General features: G+C 40.4%; 1 protein-coding gene across 2 annotated transcripts in view; it reads left to right on the forward strand.

The window, feature by feature from the left end:
• NCOA7 (nuclear receptor coactivator 7) overlaps positions 1–27,117 on the forward strand; it is a 144,647-nt gene that overhangs the window by 71,837 nt on the left and 45,693 nt on the right. The window contains exons 4-9 of one of the 2 annotated variants that reach the window (XM_012805022.2): positions 7,309–7,388; positions 11,158–11,265; positions 16,385–16,498; positions 17,645–17,770; positions 20,499–20,683; positions 25,469–26,514. In XM_012805022.2, coding sequence (XP_012660476.2) covers positions 7,309–7,388; positions 11,158–11,265; positions 16,385–16,498; positions 17,645–17,770; positions 20,499–20,683; positions 25,469–26,514 — 1,659 coding nt within the window. The remainder of the gene's footprint in view (positions 1–7,308; positions 7,389–11,157; positions 11,266–16,384; positions 16,499–17,644; positions 17,771–20,498; positions 20,684–25,468; positions 26,515–27,117) is intronic. The other variant, XM_003781645.3, reaches the window with a different exon arrangement.

Here is a 27,117-nt window from a genome sequence, read left to right on the forward strand (position 1 = left end):
ACTTATACCCTTGTAAGATAAACCACAGAAGTGATCCCTCCAATCCTCCTCCCTCCACCCATTCCCCCCTCTCCTCTCCCTCTCCCTTCCTCATATTCTTAGGCTGTTATTAGGTTATAGGCCATACCACCCTGAACGCACCCGATCCTCTGACTTTGGAAGCTAATCAGGGTCGGGCCTGGTTAGTACTTGGATGGGAGACATTGGTAGTGTTATGCCATTTAAAAAAATTTTCCAGGCAGCGCCTGTGGCTCAGAGGAGTAGGGTGCCGGCCCCATAAGCCGGAGGTGGCAGGTTCAAATCCAGCCCTGGTTAAAAACTGCAAAAAAAAAAAAAATTTCCTTCTGGTTTCTGATAAAAAGACTCCTCTCAGTTTACACAAGAATGCTTTAGGAGAGTTTGTGGTTAATTTCTCAAGAGATCATTGATGTAGGAGTGGGTGCCGAGGGCATCACGCCCAGGTGCTGCCTTGCAGCGCTGTGCAGGGCCACTAGCCTCCAATGAGTGGCAGGAATTCCTCTCCATCCTGGGAGTTTCCAGACTGTCTCCGTTATGTTTTGTAGTGTTTCTGTTTTTATCTCCACTACAACGTTTATGACCTTCAATACTTGGGATATGGCCTCATGTCACGATAGGTTAGCCTCTACTTTGTAATTCAGGGCAGTGACAGATAAACATGCCCAGAAGCCTTAAAAGCTTTGCTGGGATTGTTGTGAGGCACCTGCTTCCTCAGCAGGTAGAAGGTAAAGGAAGAGGGTGGAGGGTGGAGCTGGTGCAGTGCGTTTCCTCTGCTCACCTGGGTCTTTTCTTCCAGGTGGGGGCAAGGCCTCCCCAGGCCTTAGTGCCCGCTGAGTTCAGGTAATTAACCAGCTACTGCAGACCTGCAAGTGACAACACAAGTCCATCAGTTTTTATTTCTGTAACACAATGCTTTAGTGTTGCCTTGCTTTTTCAGAAGCATAGTTCTAAAGAATATCAAACAATAAATAAATTCTTTATCAGGTTAAGGAAGTTTACATTTAGTTTTCTGACAGTTGGGTTTTTTATTATATTTATATTTTATATTTTCAAAAAATACAGTAATGGCCATTTAATTTCATCAAATGATTTGGGGCATGTATCAATGTCATCAGATATGGTTTTTCTCCTTTACACAATTCATAATAATCTATCATGAATATTGTATCACTGCTGTATTTCTGGTATGAAACCTTTTTGCTCACAGTTTATACGTCTTTTAACACTATTCAAATTGCTCTTTACTTATGTTGATTATATCAATAATATTTGCTACATAGTTACTCCGTGCCAGGCTCTGAAACTAACACATTATTCATCATCTAATTTCTTCAACAACATTTTTGAGATAGTAATTCATTTTACAGGTGATAATTGAGACCGATGCACAAAGATTTCAGAAGTAACTTCTTAACATCACATAGCTATGAAAATGTGTCAGCAATGCTATTTAAACACAGCTTGTTTGGCTCTTAAGACAAATTGTAATCAGAAAGATGTTTGGTGACATAAAGGAGATAGCATGTGATCTGATTTTGTGATTAATGTCAAGCTGTCATAGCTGAAGGCATTGGTTTCCAGTACAGGGCATACCCTCTCACTGGAAACATCTTCGTGTTCATAAATCAGGGTACCCCTTTCTGAGAAAACTCTAATGAAGCACAATTTTTGCCTTTACTAATTTCTCTCACTGGATGCCATGGAAGCCATTCTCCCTTGTTTAGATATCAATGGTACTGTGCTGCTGGCCTCATAAACCCCATTCAGAATTCCCAATAGAGACAGATGGAGAGGAGAGAGTTGATTGCCCCTGGGAGTCAGGGAGGGAGACACACACCCTCAGTGAGCACAAGCCCAGTGCAGAGTTGGCCTTGATATAATTTGAAAACCTGATAATTTTCAAAAGTTCTATTTGTGCTTGGTCAAGTAGGTGATAACAAGAGGGGGAAAAAGGCTCTATAGTTTTTTTTCTGTCCTTCTTGTATCTGTAGAAATTATGGTTTCAGGATCCAGGTAATGCATAGGTGTCTCTTTTGTTTCTGTTTTCAACCAGAATATTGAAGTATGTCCAGTATCCTGACTGCACCCTGTCCCCATTGTTCTGTGACAGGAGTCAGATGCTCAGCTTTGAAGAATGTTAGTATTGAGTCATTCTTACCAGTTTTTTCCGGATCTGGAATATCTACCGAGTCCTGCATTCCTAACACCCCGCAGTACACTCACTTTCGACATCTGACATTACTACTGGAATCCTCAGAAAGTCCCTCATTGAATCTCAACCTCTTATCTTTTCTCAAAAATCTGTTCTCCATTTGTGGTAGGGAGAGTAATGACCTCCCCACAGAGATGGCCATGTCTTAATGCTCACAACCTATTATGTTACATGGCAAAAGCGAATCAAGGTTGTACATAGCATCGCGGTTGCCAACCTGCTGGCTGCCAGGGGATCTGGCTGGATTATCAAGGTGGCCCAGTGTCATCACTAGAGTCCTGAAAAGTGCAAGAGGGTGATAGGAGAGAGAGGGCTAGACAAATGGCAATGTGAGATGGACTTGAGAAATGCTGCTGGCTCTGCAGATGGAGGAAGGGCCTTGAGCCAAGACAAGTAGCCAGCTGCCAGCACTTAGGAAAGGCACGGCAACCTACCCTCCCCTAGCACCTCTAGAAGGAAAGCAGTGAGACCTGTCCCTGACTTCTAATCTACAGAATTGTAGGATAATAAATCTGTGTTTGTTTTTACTTGTGAGTCCCTAAATGTGTGGTCATTGGTTATAGCAGCAGAAGGAAGGTGACTTACCACACTGTTCTCTCCTCCAGCATCTCACTGTCCCCCACCCACAGCTGCTCTAGCTCTGCAGATGGCCCCTACTGTGGTGTACTCACCTACTTCATGCAGCTGTCACCCTGGTGTTGAGACCCCACATCTAGGTGAACCTTTGTTGTTGTCTAACTTTTTAATGTTCACATTATTGAAACCTTATCTTTGCCATAGTAACTCTTCTAAGTTTTATCACCTTGGCAGGACATGGTGTCTGATGCCTGTAATCCTAACACTCTGGGAGGCTGAGGCAGGTAGATGCATGAGCTCAGGAGTTCGAGATCAGCCTGAGCAAGAGTGAGACCACATCTCTACTAAAAATAGAAAAACTAGCCAGGTATCATGGCGCAGACCTATAGTTCTAGCTGCTTGGGAGGCTAAGGCAAGAGGATCACTGAGCCCAAGAGTTTGAGGTTGCTGTGATCTGGGATGTCACAGCACTCTAGCCTGGGTGATAGTGTGAGACTCTGTCTCAAAAAATGAATAAATTTCACCACCTCTTACTCCGCTAGGCCTGTCTTTACCCTGTTATGCTTTAGCAGAGGACCTCACCCCTGCTTCACTGCTGGGGTTGACACCATCTGTCTTGAGCTTCCTCCACTGGCAGGAGCCCTCGCTGACTTCCAGTCAGCCGTTCCCAGGCTTGTATCTCTGGGCCTCTGTGTAGCATCCAACAGTGTCAAAAACACCTCCCTTTATCATTTTTCCATGGCTCAGTGATATTCCATTCTTTTCCTCATCTCTCTAATTGCTTTTCTGCCCTTCTACTGCTGTAATTTTTTTGTTATTCCTTTAAACCTAAACCTTTCTTAGGTTCTGTTCTCAAATCTCAAACCTCCTCATAAGATTTACTGTCATGGCAGTCATGACCTCTTCCAGGACTTCCAGTACAAGGGATTCCTTCACACCCGGCCACGGTCCTGCCCCTCCAGGCCGGGCACCCTGCCGGATGTCCTGATGCACACAGAGAGGAGTCTTCCTGCCACACACTCGTACCTGTTCTCTTCTCATGTGCAGGAGCCAAGAGCTTGTGTTCTGGGCCCTCGAGGCCTTCTCACGGGGCGGGGAGGGAAGTGGCGGAGAGGGAAGTGGCGGAGCACCAAGATCCCTCAGGGTTAAGTCAGAGCAAGTTACCCACAAGTTCCCCACTCCAGCTCCCTCAAGGTTTATGCAGTGTGAAGTGCACTAAGCTGAAGGGCTGTGTTTCATTCCTCTGGGGCTTTTTTCATTTTTGTCACAGGTACTTCCTTATTGGACTGGGATACAGTCCATACAGCCCGAGTGGCTTCTGAGGAGCAGTTGGCCAACTTTCCCCTCTGGCAGTAGATACTTTGACATCATTTGCCTAAGCTCCCTGGGCACAGAGGGAGGGCCAGAATCTGAGCAGGTATAAAGGCCTGGACCCAGAAGTGGAAGAGGAAGTGTCACTGCAAGACAGTGGCACCCTTGGGGATGGTCATGGGTCCTTACCTAAAACATGGGAGGTAGAACCCCATCTCGAAGCCCAGCAGAATGGTCCTGTCCCGCGGCAGCTCCTGTGTCTTCCTGGCTCTCTCCAGAGCCAGAAACCTCTCCAGGGCTTTGTGGACTCTGTGCAGCAGAACCTGTCTTGGTAAGACACTCAGAACTTTGCATGTTGAGACATACTATTGATCATCTTTACCACTCACCACAAAAAGTATTTAGGAAGCAATATAAAACTTAACTTTGGGCTCTGCTGATATAAAGTGAATTAAATTCGATCCTTAGAATTTGTCAGTTACTTCTCTACTTTCTGTATTGAGCTGACTGAAACATAGTGTTTGGGCTTTGACAGGCGCACATGATTTGCCCGGTGTGATGTTACGTTGGTGAAAAGTATTGTCTGTAGCCAAACAGATCAGGCTCACTGATCTATACTTGGAAGTTTATTCAACCAGATATATCGGGTATCATATTAAGGTACAGGACATTCAAAGCTAGGTACATTATGGTCATTACCTCCAGGATCTCAAAACCTTAGACTCTGAGGGAAGGCTTTTTTTTTTTCCTTTTAGTAATATTGCATGCTTGACCTTTTTCTAGCCTACTCAGTGGCACCAATGAAAGGTAATTTAATTTTCATACTGATTCCAGCATTCATAGTAAAGTTTGTCCCGAAAGGTTCAGTCAGCACACAGGTTTTTTTCCCCTCACTGGACAAGATAGAAGCCCCCACATGTTGGTGGCTTAAAGTAGTGAGTGTTCCCCACTGTGCCCAGAGATACCTGTGTACAACTTACGGAAGGGTGTGGACCAGCTGCTGCACACCAGGAAAGAAGGAAGCATCTTCGGCTTTATAATTGGAAGTAGCTTAAAAGAATATAAACAGGCTGTTCTGACAGCGAGAGGAGCTACAGTGACAGCTGTTTATGGAGACCATGAGGAGGGCAGAAGTACGCAAAGAAAGGAGAGCTGAGATGGTTAAAGGAGCAAATAGCATTTAGCCTGATGCCAAAAGGGATTGTGGGAAGGCCGTGTCTGGGCCTGGTAGCCCGGGGTCTTCATCTTCCATGTGAACAAAGCAAAAGGAAACAATTAAAAGGTTTCAGATTGTCTATGAGGAAAAAAGGGAGAGTTTTGTTAACATTTTATGTCTTACCTGCCAGGAACTAATCAAATCAGTTTTTACTGATTTGTAAAATATTGTGATTGGGTTTTTGAATAAGCTTTAGATCTCTGGAGATCTAAAGTCCACAGTCAGTAGTCCCGTCTTCCTCAAGTAATTTAGATGTGATCATGTAGAGGTAGAGAGATCAGGGGTTTTTTTATAGACTAAAGGTGGTTTTTATGGTCTTTTGGGTTATACAAATGGATCTGATTTGAACATATAGATGACTAGAACAGAATTCTAAGGGTAGCTCTGATTTAAATTTATTTTTTCTTCTTGGTTTCCAATTTTAAGTAATATAAAGGAAATATTGGAAAGTCAGTCTGTGTTACTTTTCCGTTTTCGTCTACCACGCCCATCTTTGTTATGTAGATGAGAGGATATCCTTGATAACATTTCTGGGTGTTTATGTGTGTGTGTTTGCAGGACCTCAGGTGGAGAGAGCTGAGTTGATCACCCTTCCTGGGTCATGGCATGTCATCAGGGGGGCTTCTTGTTATGTATTCATTAATGCCTTTTTTTCATTCCTCACTCCCATTTCTCTCCCCATTTCACGCATTCCATTGTGTTCAAAGTGTGTAGGCTTTTCCGTACCCTTAAAAAATATTTGTGGTTGTTTCCTGTCATCTGTTTTAAATGTACATAAATGCTGCCCATTTAAATCTAAATTTCTGTACATCCCCTTCTGTTTCTCTTGATATAAATTTGCTGTGTATACTTCTGGCTTTTATTATTTTTATTTTCAATTACTGTCTGGAAGCTCAGAGTTTATCTACCACATTTTTCTTGCCTTTTGGCTCCCCTCTGCCACAGATCACATTGTGATAAATATCCTCAGGCAGGTCAAGTATATATATTGGGGGAAGATCTATATCTGTGAGTTAAACTGCTGGGTCATAAGAACTATCTATATTTAGGTCTCTGGAGTGACTGAACAGTGTACATTCCTAGTAGCAGTTCACATTTCTGTCAACTTTAGGGTTATGCAGTTTTCTGATTTTACCAGGCTAATAGTTATAAAATGGACACATAGTTTTAATTTGCATTTCTCAGATCACCTACAAGCCGGAGCATCTTTTCATGACTAAATCAATTTTATATTCTGTCACTTAAATTTTTATCTATTGCCGTATATTTTCATGGGGTTTGATATGTAGATTAATGTAATGAAATATATTTAATTATAGCATTTAGGATGAATCATATGTAGCTGCCAAAAATGTCAATGGCCATTTCTGACTTTAAAAAAACCCCAGCAAAATCTTTGGTCCCGCTGAATATATTGCTGGACATGTATATGTCTTTCTAAGTTTTCATTACAAGTATTATGAATATTGTAATAACCCTATGCTCTGTCACATAGCATTTTTTTTCTTTTGAATTTGCCCTTAAGATAAATTTCTAGGAGAAGGATTACTGAGTTGGAGAATGAACATTTTTATGGCTAATACTACATCTTGTCAAATTACTTTCTAAAAGGGCTGTACTGGTTTTCATTATTCATCATTTATATCATGACTATACTGGTTTTACTCTTTCTTTTATTTTATTAAATCATAGACTGGTTTTTGCTCTTAACTTTATAAACATCTTTTAAACTATTAGTAACTATAGAAGTGACCCCATTTTGACTCACTTATAGATAAGACTAGCCATTTGTCCAGGTGTCCATTGATGGGTAGTGTGCCTCTGTGAATGTGGTCTGTTTGTCACCTGGGTTTATTTCTCTATTAGTGTCTTTGTTTCTTAGCTGATTTGAAATTGGGTTTTCATGTACTGTAGATTTATTTTGTCTTCACTTCTTAAAAAGGAAATTATTCATTGACATCAATTTATTCTTCAGATGACAATCAAAACAAAACACATGATAAAAAAGAGAAGAAGATGGTGCTTCAGAAGCCCCATGGTACCATGGAATACACTGTAAGTATAAGCAAGGTGTCTGGACATGAGTAAAACCAGTAGGTTTATGTAAGGTTTATCCTGACACATTCTGCCTCCTGGCTGCTCTATTCGCTTACCCATTAAATAATGTGAAGTTTCTTCAGATAGGTTCTGGGTCATTTCTTTTCCCTCTATGTTTTCTCCCCTGTCAACCAGTGGCTTGAGAATGTGAGGTGAGTGATATGCCTACAACATCTGCCCCCCTGTTGATCACCAGTGCTGCAAAGGCCAATCTGACTGACCGGGCAGGTGACCCCTTGCTCTCTTATTACTCCCTGTGTATGCCCCAAAGCTGTGATGAAGAGGATGACCTTCCTCAAGACAGGAAGACTCTTCTTCAGTTAAGGGCATTCTAGTAACCGTGCTCCCCTGCTAGAACCTCCACACAAACCTAGATTTACCTTTTATATGACAGTGAGTACCAGTTTTCAGTGTCCGTCCCAGACACCCTTCCTGACTTCACTCGACTAGTCAACATGTTCACTTTAGTCCTCCATGCCTGGTCCTTTTTCAAGAAGCAATGGCTTCATCATCCACACCATGCAACCTGCATCCTTATCCTCAACATCCACATTCATTCCTACCTTCCGTGACTATCCAGCAAGTCTAGGCCAGATCCTTTTTTTTTTTTTAACTCTCACAGAATCAGTATTCCTTTATATAATTTATCTCAATTTCACATTTTTGTTTCATTAGTGTAATTGTAATTTTAATGTATATCACGTGCCCTGATTTGTATGCCTATGGAGAGACACTGCACCTGCTTGTTGACATCGTATTTCTTGCACCTTGAAGGGCGTCGGCCTCTGCATTGTTGAATCAATAGGTGAACAATGCTATGCATGTCTGAATCACTGCAATGCCACACAGTGTGTCAACTCTCATCTCTCACTGCACCACAAGCTCCGGGAGGCCAAGAGCTGTATCTTACATATCCTAGCCTTGGCACAGGGTGGGCACTCAGTTATAGATCTATTTTAATTCACTGTGAAGTAGCACTATTGATGAGTGTTCTCTTTGACTTCTAAGAAGAAACAGAGTGCTGTTGTCATTACCTAGTTACCTTGTCCCAACGTGTACTTGTTTTATGCTCATTATTTGTGCACCATGCCAGGCACTACAGGAGGGGAGCAGCAAGGTCTGACCCTTCCCTGGTGTTTCCTTTGGCTCTTCTCCAAGCCTCTATAGAGTCATATTGAAGAGCCTGGCCTAGACATTTATTTCATGCTCAGTGCTCTGTGATCATCTCTCGGGATTGTTCAGGAGCCTATAGGCCCATTCATTTCAGAAAGGATTTGGGGTGATTATATTTTACATTACCGTTGTCTTGGGCTCCGTGCCTATAGCTCAAGCGGCTAAGGCGCCAGCCACATACACCTGAGCTGGCAGGTTTGAATCTAGCCTTGGCCCGCCAAACAACAATGATGGCTGCAACCAAAAAATAGCCGAGTGTTGTGTGGCAGGCGCCTTGTAGTCCCAACTACTTCAGAGGCAGGAGAATCGCTTGAGCCCGGGAGTTGGAGGTTGCTGTGAGCTGTGATGCCGTGGCACTCTGCCCAGGACGACAGCTTGAGGCTCTGTCTCAAATAAAAATAAAAAATATTACCACTTTCTAAAACATGTTATTGATAAGGCACTGTGCTGAATGTCTTTTCTCGAAATAAACAGTCAAGAAATATGGGATTAAATTATTGTTAAGAACAATATTCTAGAACCATAATCCTTGAGATCTGTGTGTATTCATTCACCCGTACAATTTATAAGCCCCTCCAAAGAAGTGAGAACACTGTTTACTAGAAGTTGAATCACATAGTATATATACTCAATAATGCCGTGGACATAAAAATCAGCCTCCAAATTAGTAAATATAAATAGGGATTAAGTGAGTATGGCAGCTATGCCTACCTGTTTGAATTATATGTTATGGAGAGATTTGTTTTATTTGGCAAGTTATTCTTACACTTTCCTTGGAATAAATGATAACTCATGTAACTTTGGGTGTAGAGAACCTGCTAGCCCTGGATTATTTATATTGCTCCTGAGCTATAGAGGTTCAAGCATTCTGGTTTCAAGCATTCGATGATACCAGCATCCCTCTCAGGGGCTGTGGCCTAATATTCTTTCCCTCTCTCTCTCCATATATATATTTGTGTGTTATCCTTATGTAATAACTGAAATTGTTAAAAGTTCTTCTCCTTCCCTGAACTCCCTGTACATGGTATCTTTTATAAGCTTTACTCACAACAGTATAAAGGAAATTAATTGATCACTTACCATAAAGTAAGTGCTATATAAAGCACATATTATGATTAGCTCTGTTTGAGACACAGAGAAGTTAAGCAAATGACCCAAGGTCATACAGATAGCAAGTAGGAGATCTGGAATTCACATTCAGCCATCTAGTTCCAGAGTCTGGATTCTCAATCTTGTCCTGACTCCAAACCCTGAAAATCTGTAATTAGAAAGTTTTTTTTTTAAACTTTTTAGTTTGTGTTTAGTAGAAATGATTGTGTCTAGGCTATAAGTATAGGCTTAGGATATCCTGTCCTCCCCTAGGGGCATATGTTATTTATGTAAATTTTAAGTGATTTTAAAATATATGTATTTATATCCTAACTTCTTCTAAAAAGGTTCTGAGGCTGTTTCAGAGTAAACTGTAACTATAAACTTAGATCAGTCTGAAGCAGTTCATCTGGTAGATGGGCTTTTGGTACCGAGGGCAGGGATGGGTGTAATTCTGCTTCTCCATCTCAATTTTTTCACCAGTCCACACTTTCCTTCAGCTTCTTCAAATTTCTGCGTAATTTGAGACTCTACCAAGGCTCACCTGGTAGAGCTGGTTCTGATTACAGAGTCAGCCACCAGACTTGACCCAAGGCTATAGATGGGACCTTCGCAGTGACATTGATCAGAGTCACCTACCACTAACAAGGCCATCTGGTAACTCTGGACAGACAGGCACATCCTGGGATGTTGACAAGACCACAGGGCAATTGTGGAAAGCAATTTCTATTTTACTGTGAAGTTTCTCATCTTTTCACTGTCCTCTCTCCCTACTCCACCTGTGCTATAGAAGAAAAGAAAAGTCACAGGTTTTATAGACTTAGAGAACAACGCTAATTTGGCTGGCTGTGGAAAATTATCATTTTAATGACAGTGAGCCATTCCTGGTAGCTGAGTTTCTTTCAGATTTCCTTGCTTGCCACAGTATTCATGTGCTAACTATTCTAGTGCCCTCTGTGTGCTAGGTTCTGCACTGAGCACAGGGAAAAACAGCTGTTAGCAGCCCACTGGGCATCAGCTTATATTGCAGCCCACTGGGTTATATATATATCAACTTATATTGCAGCAGTGAGACAGACAAATGACAGAAAATTACAAGAGAGGAGGTCGCCCCACTTCCCCAATTGTGGGTGTGTCTTCTTTCTTTTCTTCTTGAAATTTTATATTTCGCTTCTTGGATCTTGCCCCATACACCTAGGTTGTGTCCAAGTAAAACTAGAAATCTGTTAGTGGACAGCAAAATTCAAAGATGGTGGTGCCCAGGAATGAATTGGATTTGAGACTTTGCTTTTATGTGATTTTATGAAGAATTGAGAATGTATCCACTCATTTTCATGGTCTGTCTGCTCGGAACTGTTAACTTTTTCATTTACTCATATTGTGAATAGATTAATGTTATCTATCAAAAGGACTTTTTTTTTTTTTTGGCTTTATCTATTGACTCTTATTTGTTTGATTATTCTAGGCTGGAAGCCAGGATACCCTAAACTCCATAGCACTGAAGTTTAACATCACTCCCAATAAATTAGTGGAACTGAATAAACTCTTTACACACACTATCGTTCCAGGCCAGGTAATTATTTTCCTGTTGAATATGACTTTAGAATTTCACGTGTACCTTTTATTGCCACTTGAATGCCTCACTGTCAATGTCACGGGACTATCTCCAATCTTTCCTCTCCTTTAGATCCAAGAATTCTGAAAGTATCCTAACACTTACAAACTGGTTCAGAGATGAACACGTTGCAAATGATTAATGCAGCTTGTTATATCTGTTGTTAGTTTATGTAGTAGGTGTTTCGTAGGGTATCGAGAGAATTTGTAGGGTGGTGGCTGTGGCTCAGTGAGTAGGATGCCCGCCCCATATACCCAAGGGTGGTGGGTTCGAACCCAGCTCCAGCAATTTGAAAAAAAGAGAGAAAATTTATAAATTAATGTGACTTTTTTTTCCCTGTTGAATATAACAGATATTCTCAGATTGTTTAGTTCAGAATTGCAAATTTCAATTTAATCCATCCCTTCAGGGTAATTGTAGCCATGGCTTTATTTTAATTTGGGCAGAATTATTGTGGTTTTTTTTGGTGTTAGTTTGACACCATAACAAGAATGGTCACCCTGGTCAGAGACAGAGGAATTAACAGGACTGTCCACAAAAGGCCACTCTATTTTTTTTTCCAGGTTTTTAATACAATCACACTGCATAGCAACAATTTTGGTTAATGGTGGACCACATATACAACAATGATCCTATAAGATTATACTATTGTATTTTAACTGTATTTTTTCAATGTTTAGATACACAAATACTTATTAGACTTATCTGCAATATCCAGTCTGGTAACGTGCTGTACAGGTTTATAGTCTAGGAGCAATAGGTTGTGGCATATGGCCTAGGTGTATACTAGGCCGTTGTTTAAGTACACATGATGGTGTTCAAATAACGACAAAATCACCTAACTATAAACCTCAGAATGTATCCCCGTGGTAGAGTGATACATGACTGTACTTTGTTAAGCTGCATGAATTTAACAGATTGTGGAATTGTGCCACTCTAGGTTAATCCAGTAAAAATTTTCTTAATTCTTTCTATGTGATAAGATCTCGTATCTCCACTTTTAAACTATAGTCAGGCAATAAATTTAAATAGTTCAGTCATGGGAGGAATTAAGCTGAGGCCAGGTCTCCAGTCCCATTCATTGAAGTACTTTGTTGCCATGATCACATGAGAGTTCCCTTGTTAACTTACTAGGGCATCTTCATGGATCTCGGTATTATAGTGACATTTAATTCTTTCAGAATAGATAATGCTGCTTTGAAGCACAACTTCATTCAGGCAATGATGATATTGTTCTTTGCATTTCTTTCAAGGGCAGCACATGAAGGCAACAGGGTCACAAGTTGGCCAGTTTGTACTGTAGTGTTTTTGGTATTTATGTTCTTGTCAAAAGGAGAAATTAGTATACTACCAGTACCAGGTAATGGGTGTGTGGGGGGTGGAGATCTGCATTAAAACTTCTCAAAAATTAATAAATTTTCATCTCTAGGATAACTAACAGAATTTAATCTCTTTCATTGGGCTAGGCTTAAATTTAGTAATTAAAGGTAAAAGACTGTAGTCACTGGAATTGAGTAAAATAACTTAGGATGATTCTTGATGTTGTATCCATAAAAAAAATAGTTGCTTGATGCTAGATTAAGGTCCAATAGCTGGTAGAAGTGTAATGACTATTTTAATACGCCTACTGTAATAGTAAAAATACTAAGAAAAGGCTCCCCAGAGCTGTCTACACTGGTTTTGTTTTAGCTACATGTCTTGGGCAAGTCACTTCCCAGTTTGTATCTCCATTTCCTAACCTCTGAAATTAGAGGTTGGGCCATATTTTTTTTTCTAGTGTTTTTTTTTTCTTATTTTTTCAAATTAATACGAGGGTGCAATATTGAGGTTACATTGTCCTCACTTCCAGGGTAATTTCCATTTGTAGCAGAGCCCCGCAGCCAGGGGGCGTGTTATCCACCCTCACAATGTGCACGTTAGGTGAGATTTCACCTCATGCCCTCCCTCCTTCTACCAAACGTCCTCCTCTCTTCCACCCCTGAACTGGTCTGCATTAGTGTTTTATTGTTCTTAGGAGCATGTAATTATTTATATATTGATTTCCTATTAGTACGGAGTATATTGGATATTTATTTTTCTATTCCTGGCAATACTTTGCTAAGAAGAATGTAGTTCAATTCCATCCCCGTAAATCTAAAGGATGTAAAGTCTCCATCTTTTCTAATGGCTGAATAATATTCTGTGGTATTATCTTAGATGTCCCTTTAGCTTTTATTGTGGTGTCAGCCCTTATAGAATTAAATAACTGTGTGCTGTTAGCTGTCCCAGAACCCATCTATACTCATGACTTTTGCTGGCAAAGATAAAGAATTAAGGAGAGGGAAATAGGTTGAAGGACTTTCAGAAACTGCAGATGACCTTTTGATTTCAAGGATTTTAAAATACTCTATTTGGGTACGTAGAGAAGTAGATGCCACTCTCATCTCAGCAGATCTGATAAATCAAAAACAGTTTGATCTGCTCTGGCTTTAAAAAATGTGAGACTCACCCTTCTGGAGACTGTGTTGACCATCACCTTAAGACAGAAAATAAAACTAGTCTGGCTAGGTCAGGGCCCTCATATGACAGTGATTTTAAGAGGAGGTTACCTGAGAGTTTATGAAACTAAAATCTAATTCTAGACCTTTTGTTACTTCAGAAAATAAAAAAAACAAAATCAGACACACTTAAAGTAAATAACTGAGGCATAAAATGTTCTTCAGAAGGTCCTGAGTTTGGCTGTTAATTCTCAATACTTATATCACAGTTGAGAGCATATATAAAAAATGTACTTTTACAAGTAGTTTATCTTGAGCACCCTCACAAATTACACTGTGGATAGTACTTAAAGATGTTTTGTATTCATAGGCTACCTTGGCTACAGATGCTTAAAATTTTTTTCTAGGCTAAAATGACAGCTTTGCTTTATAATAAAGAATTTTAGGACCTCAGAACCACATTTGCCAGGGTTGGAGCAGGCCCAGAATAATTTTCTGAAGGCAGTGGGAAACCTTCACCCTACCCATGACCCAGGCCCACTTCCAGGCTGAGGTGGCCCATGTTCTCCACTCGCCCCTGTCGCAGTGCAGAGAGCCATTTAAGTAAGGCTCCCTTAGATGGAGCCTTTATAATGTGTCAGACAGAATCTCAGTCTGTCTTGGCTAATAATTTTCAGGAGTTCATGTGCAAAAGAAATACTTATGAATGAAGAATTGCTTGGGAAAATGCTGTCTCTTCATTCTTCCAGTTTAGCCATGTAAGATAAATAAGAGCTACATATCAGGGCAGCACCTGTGGTTCAGTGGGTAGGTTGCCGACCCCATATACGGAGGGTGGTGGGTTTGAACCCGGCTCCTGCCAAACTGCAGCAACAACAACAAAATAAATAGCTGGGTGTTGTGATGGGCACCTGTAGTCCCAGCTACTCGGGAGGCTGAGGCAAGAGAATCACCTAAGCCCAAGAGCTGGAGGCTGCTGTGAGCTGTGACGCCACAGCACTCTACTGAGGGTGACAAAGTGAGACTCTGTCTCAAAAAAAAAAGAAGAGCTACATATCAAAATTTATATTACTACATAATGTTAGTGATTTGTAAGTTGTTTTTACAGAACTCTAAACTTTGCCATTTGCCGTTGACCTATATTGAGGATGTTATAAAGAAGAGTCCTCCAAAACTGGTTGTTGTATTTACTGTTAAGTGTGTCGTCAAGGACAGACAGTTCAGTGAGACTCCCTGGGAGGGTACTTGTACTTCTGAAAAATTGGTTTCTTCTTAACTTATGGAAATTGAGTTCTCCTAACAGTTTATTTCCATATCTTTGCACTCCTCATATAGAAACTCAAGGCCAGTTTTAGGGCCCACTTCTCAGTGAGTGTAGGAGTTTTGGAGGACTTAATTTTGGTCCGTAATCAGTCCTCACCTTACATCCTCTTGACTTTGATTTCCCCACCTTTGTCTTAATGTGTCTTTTATTGTCTCGGTTTTTTTCTGGATTGAAGTGACATTTAAATAACTAAAGTTTAAACAGAAATATGGCTGAAAGGATGGGAGACAGTATATAATACTGATCAGTGACCAGTTATGTGATTAGCTCTGAATTCTGTCTAATATAATTAAAGATCATCAATTTAAGATTCATTGGATATATGCCGAAATGTAGCACGTCTAATTAAAAGTGTTGAATGACAGATTTATGACAACATTTCCAGAACCAGCATATTTTCCAGAAAAATGGTTATTTTGTACATTGAGGGGGGTTATTATTTATATATGCATTTATTTATTTATTTAGAGCCTGGCCCTGTCACCCCAGCTATGGTATAGTGACATCATAATGGCTCACTGCAACCTCAAACTCCTAGGCTCAAGGAATCCTCCTTTGTCAGTCTTCTGAGTAGCTGAGACTATAGACATGTACCTCAACACCTGGCTAATTTTTCTGTTTTCTGTAGAGACTGGGTACCTCTCTATGTTGCTGTAGCTGGTCTTGAAATTCTGGCCTCAAGTGATCCACCCACGAGTGCTGGGATAAAAGGCATGAGCCACTGCTCCTGGCCTGTTCTTATTTTTACATAACCCAGACAGTGATAGAAGAGAAAGCATTGGGATTATTGGGTTGATGTTAGTTTGTACAGTTTATTGTATAAGGACCTTACTATTTTAGAGCTCAGGGCCTGCTTAGAGTTAGCAAACCCAGATTAATTCCATTTCTACCTGGCACAGGTATTGTGTTCTCTCTCTTCCATTTGCTTATTTTTAGTCCCCTTGCTTGGAGGGCTCTCCCACTCTCCCATCTTATTTCTACTTATTCTTCAAGGCTTCACTGGACCCACTTGCTTCCCGTGGCCTGCCCAGAATACTCATCCACCTTGCTGTCCCTTTTTCTGAGTTTCTACAGTGTCCACAGACGTGTTCCAGAACCTTCACACTGCTCATATTCAGATGGCCGAGCTTCATTTACATGGATTAGTCTAGAAGACCCCAAGTTGCTTATGAGTTCTGTGAAAGCCAACTGAGTTTTAGTCGTGCACTGAAATGAACAGACAGTGACTTCACTGAACACTAGGTAGTGTTCTTCATGTCTTCTTTCCCTTTCTCAGGTCCTTTTTGTGCCAGATGCCAACTATCCTTCCAGTACCTTAAGGCTATCATCGTCCAGTCCTGGTGCTACTGTCTCTCCTTCATCATCAGATGCCGAATATGACAAACTGCCTGTACGTACATCATACACTTCATGGACTGAAGTTCATTTTTATCAGAGAAATTTTTTTTGTGTTGTAAAATTTAATGTGTTATTTTTTACAAGAGTACATCTAAAATTTTCCCTAAAGGGTTAGGGTTAGGTAATTGTAGAATGAAATGCATCTTTTCCAAAAGAAACCTGTTCACATTTAAGATCTCAAAGGCAAAAATGCATGCCTTTTAAAAGTATGAGGTTAGGGGGTGGCGCCTGTGGCTCAGTGAGTAGGGTGCCAGCCCCATATACTGAGGGAGGCGGGTTTGAACCCATCCCCGGCCAAACTGCAACAAAAAATAGCCAGGCGTTATGGCAGGTTCCTGTGGTCCCAGCTACTAAGGAGGCTGAGGCAGGAGAATCACCTACACCCAGGGGCTGGAGTTGCTGTGAGCTGCTACGTCACAGCACTCTACCAAGGGTGACAAAGTGAAACTGTCTCTGAAAAAAAAAAAAAAAAAAAAATATATATATATATATATGGGTTAAATTTCCAATGAAATTAATAGAATAGTTTATTTGTAGTCCGTTTTTTTTGCTTGTTTGTTTTTTGAGATAGAGTCTCATTATGTCACCCTCAGTAGAGTGCTTTGGTGTCGAAACTCACAGCAATCTCAAACTCTTGCGCTTAAGTGATTCTCTTGCCTCCCCCTCCCAAGTAGCTGGGACCACAGGCACCTGCCACAACACTTGGCTATTTTGTTGTTGTTGTTGTTGTTGTTATTGTTGTTTAGCAGGGTGAGCCAAGTTCGAACCTGCCAGCGCTGGTATCTGTGGCCGGCGCCCTTACCACTGAGCTATAAGCACTGGGCCAGCCCTCCTTTTTTTTAAAGGAATTTGAATCATGAGTCTAATAGGAATATTTTATTGAGCTTATTTTCCAAAGACATTTTGTTAGCCAGTTTTATGAGTTTACACATATGCCTTTGGTTTTTTTTTTCAATGTTAGTTTTATTGGATACCTATTGAAATATTTGTGGCATTTCTTAAAGGAAAAAGTGTACTTGCCTTTTTTTATATTCAAGTTAAATGGAAACAGTACAGTTATAGGCAATTTATGTGGCTTGACTTATACATAGATTTTGTTTTGAAAAATTTTAATTTTGGAAATTTTTGTTTTTGCAAGGATGCTGACTTAGCACGAAAGGCCTTAAAACCCATCGAAAGAGTCTTATCATCTACTTCTGAAGAAGATGAGCCAGGCGTGGTGAAATTTTTAAAAATGAACTGTCGATACTTCACTGATGGAAAGGTATGCAGTTCTGCAACTTGTTTCCTTTTCTTGGAATCTGTGGAAAACTGATTTTACAAGTTACTGGAATGGAGGCTACCTTAAAATATCTGGTGCAAAATTTCGGTTTCAGATTTGACAAATGCCTGTTAGTTTTCCTCTATTAGATGCCTAGAATTTTACTTATTGTGGGAAAAACAGTCATTGAGTGGAAATAGGGTTCTTTGTGATCTTGGATTTATCACTGCGTCTTTTAGTTCTTGGCCTGTGAATTGTTAGGGCGACATTAGAGTATGTATTTAATAGCAAACACTGGAGTGAGATGCACAGTTTACATTCCAGCTCTACCACTCACTAACTCTGAGAGCATGGGCAAGGTGTTTAAATTTCCTACGCTTCCATTTTCTTCATCTATAACAGTGGTTCTCAACCTTCCTAATGCCATGGCCCTTTAATACAGGGGCAGAGAACTGCTGATCTATAAAATAGGAACAATTAAAAAATTAGGTAATAGTATGATAATTAAAAGAGATAATTTGTGCTAAGAGTTTTGCATCTAAACAGGAAAATGGTAAACTCTTAGCCTGTGTTTGCTGGGGATAGTGCTAGTATCAGTGTCTGCTATGTCGTGTTTTTAGTTTTTTGTTTGTTGGTGTTTGTTTGTTTGTATGTTTTTTACAAAGCACAAATCCAACTTTTGGTTCGCCTCTGAAGAAAGAGTTAGGTTGGTGTCAAATGAATTCCTGTGGTCATAGCAGAGACTTCTGTCAGGTTTCAAATAGAATAGAAACTCCGGACTTCATACTTGATGACCTCCCTACGTTGACCACTTCCTTAAGTTGACCTGATTTTCATAGACCAGACCTGCGCCACATGCGCGTATCAGTATGGTAGAGCTAGTTCCTTAGTTGATCACCTGCGTGTGTTGACCTATTTGTTACAGTCCCTTGGGTGGTCAATTTACAGAGATTCTACTGTGATAGGAAAATATATATTGGTGTACTTTGAAAACTTTTGCAAATAATAATAAGTAATGGTTGAAATACAAAACTTTTTTTTTTTTTTAAGAGTCAGAGTCTCACTCTGTCACCCTCGGTAGAGGTAGAGTGCTATTGCGTCACACAGCTCACAGCAACCTCCAGCTCTTGGGCTTAAGCAATTCTCCTGCCTCACCCTCCAAGTAGCTGGGACTACAGGCACTCGCCACAATGCCCAGCTATTTATCTGTTGCAGTTTGGCCAGGGCCAGGTTTGAACCCACCACCCTCAGTATATGGGGCCGGTGCCCTAGCCACTGAGCCACAGGCACCACCCAAAACTTTTTTTAAAAGACATATCACATAAGTCACCCATTTAAAGTTTACAATCCAATGGTTTTTAGTTTGGTTCACAGAGTTGTAAAACCACCAGTGACCACAATCAATTTTATAAAATTCTCCTCACCCAGAAAAGAAGCTCTGTAACCATTAGCAGTCATTCATTTTCCATTTCTCTCCCATTACCACAGCTTAACCCCCCATGCCAGCCACAGGCAGTCGCTTAGCTATTTCATGTATCTATGTAGTTGCCTATTCTGGACTTTTTTTTATTCTTATCTAATTGTAATTACATAATCATTAACCAATATCTGCCATCTCCTGCTTCCTCCTAACCCCTCATTGCTCTGGTAACCGCCATTCTACTGTCTCCTTGTATGAGATCAACTTTTTAAAATTCCACAAGTGAGATCATACAGTATTTGTCTTTCTGCACCTGGTTTATTCACTTAACATAAAGTTCTCTGGGTTCATCTGTGTTGTTGCAAATGACAGGATTTCTTTTTTTAACGGGTTAATAGTACTCTGCTGTGTACATACATCCCATTTGTATTCTGCATTTTTCCGCTGATGCACACTTAGGTCAATTCCACATCTTTGCCATTATGAGTAATGCTGCAGTAAACGTGAGAGTGCAGATTCTCTCTTCGACATGCTGATTTCATTTCCCTTGGATACATACCCAGTAATGAGGTTACTGGATGTACAGAACTTTTCACAAAGATGATCACTAGAGTCATTAAAAGTACCAAAATAAATTATCTGCTTTAAGGAGTCATTTTAACCCGCTGTCCATGACAGATAACATCCCTGTGGCCATTAAGGTCTGTAACATAATCTGATCAAGCAAGATCCCACCAAGCTACTGCTTCATGCTTTTACTTTCCATAGATCAGCTATATTCAGTTTGGCTGCAGAAATTTCATATTCCTTTTGAGGTTGAATTTTTCTGTATGTGAGCTTTCTAAACACTTTAGAGAAAAATACTGGGGCTGTTCTTCAGCACCATGGTTCTGAGACAGCTGCTCCCTTAGTACAGTACCAATGTCTTTTTAGATATGTGGTGAATTCTTGCTAAGTAAATTGTAAAGCTCCGTGATCTCCATCTGGAAGCACCTGGAACAGCCCCATCTCATTTTACAGAGAACTAGGAAGTCTGAGATACACATGGGTGAACTGGGATCACTACGCAGTTGTGCTGTTGCAACAGCTGTGCTAGAATTGGGCTCAATTGATTGCCACAGAAGGGCAAGTCTGTTTTCTCTGCCTCCCCCCACCTCCCCCAGCACTCAGCATTGCATTTCTTCAGCCTGGTCTCTGAGACCTTCTAGAGGGGATGTGATTGTCACGTGGAGTACTGTGGTTCACAGACAACAGAATGGCTACTGAGAGCATTTCTGCTTGAAGTGATTCTGTCCTGTCTTTCTCCTGCAGGGGGTGGTTGGAGGCGTCATGATTGTCACTCCGAATAACATCATGTTTGACCCTCATAAGTCGGATCCCTTGGTTATTGAAAACGGGTGTGAGGAGTACGGCCTCATCTGCCCCATGGAAGAGGTTGTTTCCATCGCTCTCTACAACGACATCTCTCACATGAAGATCAAAGACGCCTTGCCATCGTAAGAGACCTTTCTTGGTTTACCAGAATAAAAGGGGTATCAGGAGAATGACATGCAGTTAAAAACCGAGGGCATTTGTAGAATCAAGGGATTATGTATAGGAGAAGTTGAAGGTGGAAAATTTGTGCACTGAATGTAAAAAATAGGAAAATGAAAAGAAATGGAACAATTAAGTCGGTGGGGGAACGTTGAACATAAAAGAGGAAAGCTAAGAGGACAGCAGGCGAAAATGGCGTGTGTTTGGCTTACTTTTCTGAAAAGCAGTTATAGGTTCTTAATAAATTTGTGAAAGAACAAATGGTATTTCTCTGAAAGAATTTTAGTCTTATTACTAATTAGTGAATGTTTCCTTTTCAGTTAGGAGAGTTTTTTGTTGTTTTTCTTTTTTTAAGACAGAGTCTTACTATGTCACCCTCAGTAGAGTGCTGTGGCATCACAACTCACAGCAACCTCAAACTCTTGGGCTTAAGCAGTTCTCTTGCCTCAGCCTCCCAAGTAGCTGGGACTACAGACACCCACCACAATGCCCAGCTGTTTTGTTTTGTTTTTGTTATAGTTGTCATTGTTTAGCAGTCCCAGCCCAGGTTCGAACCCACCAACCTCAGACTATACGGCCGGTGCTATAACTACTGTGCTCTGGGCACCAAACCAGTTAGGAGAGTTCTATTTGTCTTCATGTAAATTCTAGAAAATGCAGTCTTCCTGCCTCACGGCCTCTGTTAATCCTATAAGGAGAGAGGTTTGAGTAGACAGTGTAGCAGCTGCCCCCACCCACCATGGTGTGAAGGGGAATAATCGGTTGGCTTTTTCTCTGAAGTGTAGATGAATATTACTTTACTCCTGATCACCTGTACCTTATAATTTTGGGTTTATTGTTAGAAAAGAAAGAGAGGAAGAAAGAAAGTTAAGAAGGCTTAGGGAATTGATTAACTTAGCAGGGTAATCTGATTTTTATTGTCCTTTTGCCCTTGGAGTCATATGAAAAGAAGGCAAGGTGCCTAGAGAGCTAAACCTAGACACAGAATCCCTAGGGGTCATAGTAGCAGGTTCACTGGACACCCGAGGTCCTTAGCATCTGATCCCAACCCCAAGTCACTGAAGACACCACTAGAACATGAGCCCTGAAGTGGTTTCTAAATTCTGCCTCCAGAAGTATCCAGGTGAGAGGTTTGGGAGGTGGCTGAGCCCTAGGCGTGATGGTCAGGTCTGGAGTCATGTTGCCTGTATTTCCCTGTCTCTGCCATGTATGTCTCCATGGCCTACATGACTTACTCAATCTTTCGCCTCCCTTTCCTCTTCTGTAAAAGGGAGTTAATAATATTCTTCAGCATACAGGGCTTTTATAAGAACTAAACACATCGATATATCAAAACTCTTAGAAAATGGCCTAGTGCTTGCTAAAAGTGGGCTGTTAATTATTTCAACTTTTAGTTCTCATCCAAAACTCTGTTCCATGGGGATCTTCTTATCCATATGGACTAAGCCTGCTAGGGCAACTTAGAACATGACTCTTTTGCACCAAAGATATGAAGATGAGTGGGTCATGGGCCTACCCTTGAGGAGTCTGAAGTTTGCTGGATGCATCAGATGCAAGGTGGTGTAATTAAGTGGCACCATAAACAGCATTGTGCACTGTGTTCCATGAGAACCAGGTAAGGGGGTGTCCAACTGCCTTGGGATCTTAGGTGAGGAGGAGGTGAGGGAGTAAAAGCAGGCATGAATATCAGGTTCTCTGCAGCAAGGGGGAGGAAGACCAGGTAAGGATATAGGTAAGTTTAGAGGTAGATAGGGCCAGAGAAATAGGGTCATTACTTACAGAAAATGGCTTCTAATGGAGTAATACTGTTGTACATCTTCTGCCTAGGACAAGGGTCCTCAAACTTTTTAAACAGGGAGCCAGTTCACTTCCCCTCAGACCATTGGAGTCCTGGACTGCGGGGCCCAGGACGAATTGGCTGCTAAGCAGGACAGGCAGCAGTGGCAAAAACACTCGGCGGGCCGGATAAATGTCCTAGGTGGGGCCACAAATGGCCCTCGGGCCATGGTTTGATGATTCCTGGCCTAGGATATTAAGTATTCTGTTTCATAATAGAAAGGGAATGTATATCTTTAAAAATATTTTTTTTCTCAGTGTGAGGTTATGTTTAATGATCTAGAATTCAAGAATAATGCTATGACAGCAAGAAGGGAGGAGAGTAAAGAATTGCCTCCTAGTCTGTTGAAATTATTTCAGGATTGTGCTTTGATTTCTGCCTTGGATGCAGGTATAGTAAGGATTTTTACTCTAATGAACAGAATATGTGAGTGGAATCAGTGTGAAATAAACTTTGTATTGTCTTCAGAATTTCAGTTCTCTCAAAGTTTCATATTGCTTAAAATGTCATTATTCCTAAAAGTATAATGGTAAAATATCAAGTACAACTTATCTAGCTACAGTATGCAAATAATTTTTTAAATTCTGTGTGGGGACCAGGCATGGTGGTTCATACCTGTAACCCCAGCACTTTGGGAGGCTAAGCTGGGAGGATTGCTTGAGGCCAGGAGTTCAAAACCAGGCTGGGCAACATAGTAAGACCCTGTATGTGCAAAAAAATAATGTAAAAATTAACTAGGAATGCTAGCCCATTGTTGTAATCCCAGCTACTCAGGAGGCTAAGGCAGGAGGATCAGTTGAGCTTAGGGGTGAGACTGCTACATTAGTGGCCCTGGACTCCAGCCTAGGTGACAGAGACCCTGTCTCAGAAAAAAAAGTGGTGAGTGTGTCTACAAAAGGTCTCCTCATTCTCAAATTTTGTAGTGTGTGTGTGTAGGACATTTTGTAACTCCAGTTGCCACAGAGTAGGAAGAAAACACCTGAAAGAATTGATCATCATTAGGTGCCTGGCTAAGTCTGGAAAATATTAATTAATACCAGAGCCGTTGACATCGTTATGTACTTTGTCCCAGCAGTGCTTGGCAGCTGCAGTGCAGGAAAAGCAGATGGCTAAATTAAGTTCAAGTAGGCTACTGGCCGCTTGAGATAGGTAGAAGTACAGGAAGGGAGGACTGGACAGGTTTTTAGGAGGCTGATTTTTTGTGGGGGTCAAGTTTGATAAGGAAGGAAGGAGTTGCGAAAGGGATGTTTAAGAAGAAAGTTTTACTTGTTAAGTATACGGACAGCCTGGGTTCTTTGTTGTAGGACCTCTTACAGCTTTGAATATGCCAAATTAGATTCTGACTTTCAATATGGAGATTAGGCTACGTTGCAGTAACTTATTTGACTCTAGGCTTGAAGCATCTTTAACATATCCTGGGATGCTAGCGTTGGGCAGACCCATTTTGTATACCTAGCTTTCTGCACAAGAGAAACATTGTCACAATTGTATTCTAAACTATAGCACTTAGGGGCTCAGGGAATGCTCATTGAAATGAAATGAATTATGAATTAAAGAGGCTTTTTTAAGCATTTATCAGAGCCAAGCAATTACGTAGGCTTTTATTTTCTATTGGAAAAAGCCGTGGACCTTTTCCATTGAAGTGGTTTATATAGCTCTGGGAAGGCAATCTTCTTGTAACTTCAGAACTCCCTGATACCTCATTGCTTTAATGTCATAACCATTTATTCCAAAGCCAGAACAATAGATAAAGTATTACTGGAAGAAGATCTAGCTTTTTTAGAAAATATAATTATTTCTGAAATTGAAAATGTTTTTTTAAATGGGTTTTTGTATCTCTGTATTTTAACCCCACAATGGCACTGCTACTGGTTGTGGGAAGTGGTAATATGGGGTCCCTCAAGATATTTCCAGTCATGTTTTTTAAAGTATATATTTCTTGATCATTTATTTTAAGCTTGGAAGAACATATTTAACCATTATTTTTCTGTAATTCAAATTTGGGTTGTAAAGCATCTGTTATTAAGGAAAAATAATTTCAGCTGATAAACAAGTTGCCCTGATTTTCATAAAGTAAAGTGGTACTGTTATAAAATAAGAAATATTTAATTAAGAAATTTAAACTAAGTTTTATACATAAGAGCTTTTTTTTTTTTTTTGCAGTTTTTGACCGGGGCTGGGTTTGAACCTGCCATCTCCAGCATATGGGGCCAGAGCCCTACTCCTTTGAGCCATAGGCACTGCCATAAGAGCGTTCTTGACAAGATTTCATTAAATTTTTAAACTGTAATATGGAGCAACTGCTATATATTCACATTAACAGTGGAAGGTTTATTTTGCACTTTTAGAGGGGTGTCTATGATTGGAAACATCAGATCCTAAGCCGTGAGACCTCAAATAAGGGTTCAAGGTCATTTACTTTATAGAGAAAGCAGTTAAATGAGTAACTTTGAGTCAGTGAGCCTTCCAGAATTAATATAGAATTTTCTAGACTATTTTATAAAAAGGGAAATTTTGACTATATTAGGAATTTTAGACTTAAAATATTTCTTCTCCTTTGTTCTTTCCTTCATAAAACTCAGACACATTATTATTTCATATTTGAAAATCTTACGGGTAACATCTCCATCTTCATGTATAACTTCCCAAACCATTGTGTGCTTCTAGAAAGAATATGCACCTCTCATGGTTCATTCTTTTCCATTACTTTTAGTTGATTTATGTTTTACTTTGAAGTTAGTTTCTTGATTTTATTTTTTATTCTGAAACCATTTAAACATAAATTTAAGTTGTGGCGTGTTTGTGTTTTGGTTTTTGGTTGGGTTTCTGTTTTGTCGTTTGCCTTTCCTCCATTTTGTTTTTGATTTTATTTTTAACATTCCATGTGCACCCACCATTTTTCCCCCCACAGTGACCTACCTCAGGATCTTTGTCCTCTGTACAGGCCTGGAGAATGGGAAGACCTGGCTTCAGAAAAGGACATCAACCCATTCAGCAAGTTCAAATCCATCAACAAGGAAAGACGACAGCAGAGTGCAGAGAGAACTGTTACTTTGGATTCCAACTCAACAAGGCCTTTGGAGAAATCAACAGAACACACGCATATGAAGCCCTCAGGCAGCTCGGTGTCAGAAAAATTAAGGAAGCTGGAATCTTCCAAGGAGACAGCCAGAGACTCTCCCACGGTGACTAAGCTCAGCAAGGGACCTTCAGATACTCACTCTGCATTTGAATCTTCAGCCAAAGAAAACTCTCTTTTAGGGGAAGACGATGACTTCGTGGACTTAGAAGAACTTCCTTCTCAACCTGATCATGGAATGGACAAAAGGGACCCCTCGAAGGAGTGCCTTTTTGTCAACTCAGAAGAGCGGAAGAAGGCTGAGTCACAGAGAATCAATTCTGCTAGGGAAAAGCAGGTGCAGTTAACCTTGAACTTTTCAGAAGCAGGGAATGATGCTGAACTGAAGGGGGCCCTAGATTTAGAAACCTGTGAAAAGCAAGATATGATGCCAGAAGTGGACAAGCAGTCTGGGTCCCCAGACAGCCAGGTGGAAAACACACTGAACATACATGAAGATCTCGATAAAGTTAAACTTATTGAATATTACCTTCATAAGAACAAAGAAGGGTCACAGTTATCTGAAAATTTGCAGAAGGCAGAATTAAGTGATGGCAAAAGTATCGAACCAGTGGGAATAGACATCACCCTTAGTAGTTCTTTTCCTCAAGCAGGTGATCCCTCAAGTGAGGGCAGTAAAGAGCCAGATAAAACCTGGGTGAAAGAGATAGAGCCCCTTCCAATGAAAATGGACCCTTCTACAGAGGAAAGTATGATTAAAGAGCCTCTAGACTCCTCCCTGGAACCAACTCTGGACAACAGTTGTGAAGACACACAAACAGATAATAAATCTGAAATTCAGTTATGGCTATTAAAGAGAATTCAAGTACCCATTGAAGGTAAGTTGTTTAAGATCTTCGTTTTCTGTTATATAATTGCCTTTCTAAAACTTATACATGTAATATCGAAATAGTTTGAAACCAATGTTTTTTCAATAGAATGTATTGTTACTAATGACATTAATTAATCCCCCCAATTATTAGGATAATAACATTAATAATTGGGGAGAAAATTTGCAGGATGTGATATCCTACATTTAGAACTTGACCTATGGTATAGATTTCTAGATTTTTACTTCGAAAGTAGTTTGCAACTTAAAAAAAATCTCATGAGTAACTTTCCTTTCTTACCTTCAATTTCTAAATCTAAAGGAATTTAAAGTGTTTTTTGGAGAGATGTCAGTTCTAAACTGAATTACATTCTGGTGTAATTGAGTCCTCAGTACGATCGTTAATGAGCATTCTGGTGATTATCACACTTCTCCATTTTTTGCTGTTCTGTTGATTTTTATGCTTATTTTCAGTATGTAACATCTCACATGATGTAGTCCAACCTAAAACATCCAGAGCTTCTTGCCTTTGTGCTAAACAAAGTCTAGAACATTTATTAGTTACAATATGATGTAGTTGTATCACCAACATTATCGATATTGAGGAAAGTTT

Source organism: Otolemur garnettii, unplaced genomic scaffold, assembly GCF_000181295.1.
Source record: "Otolemur garnettii isolate 467f Iridium unplaced genomic scaffold, OtoGar3 scaffold00002, whole genome shotgun sequence".
Classification (NCBI taxonomy): domain Eukaryota; kingdom Metazoa; phylum Chordata; class Mammalia; order Primates; family Galagidae; genus Otolemur; species Otolemur garnettii.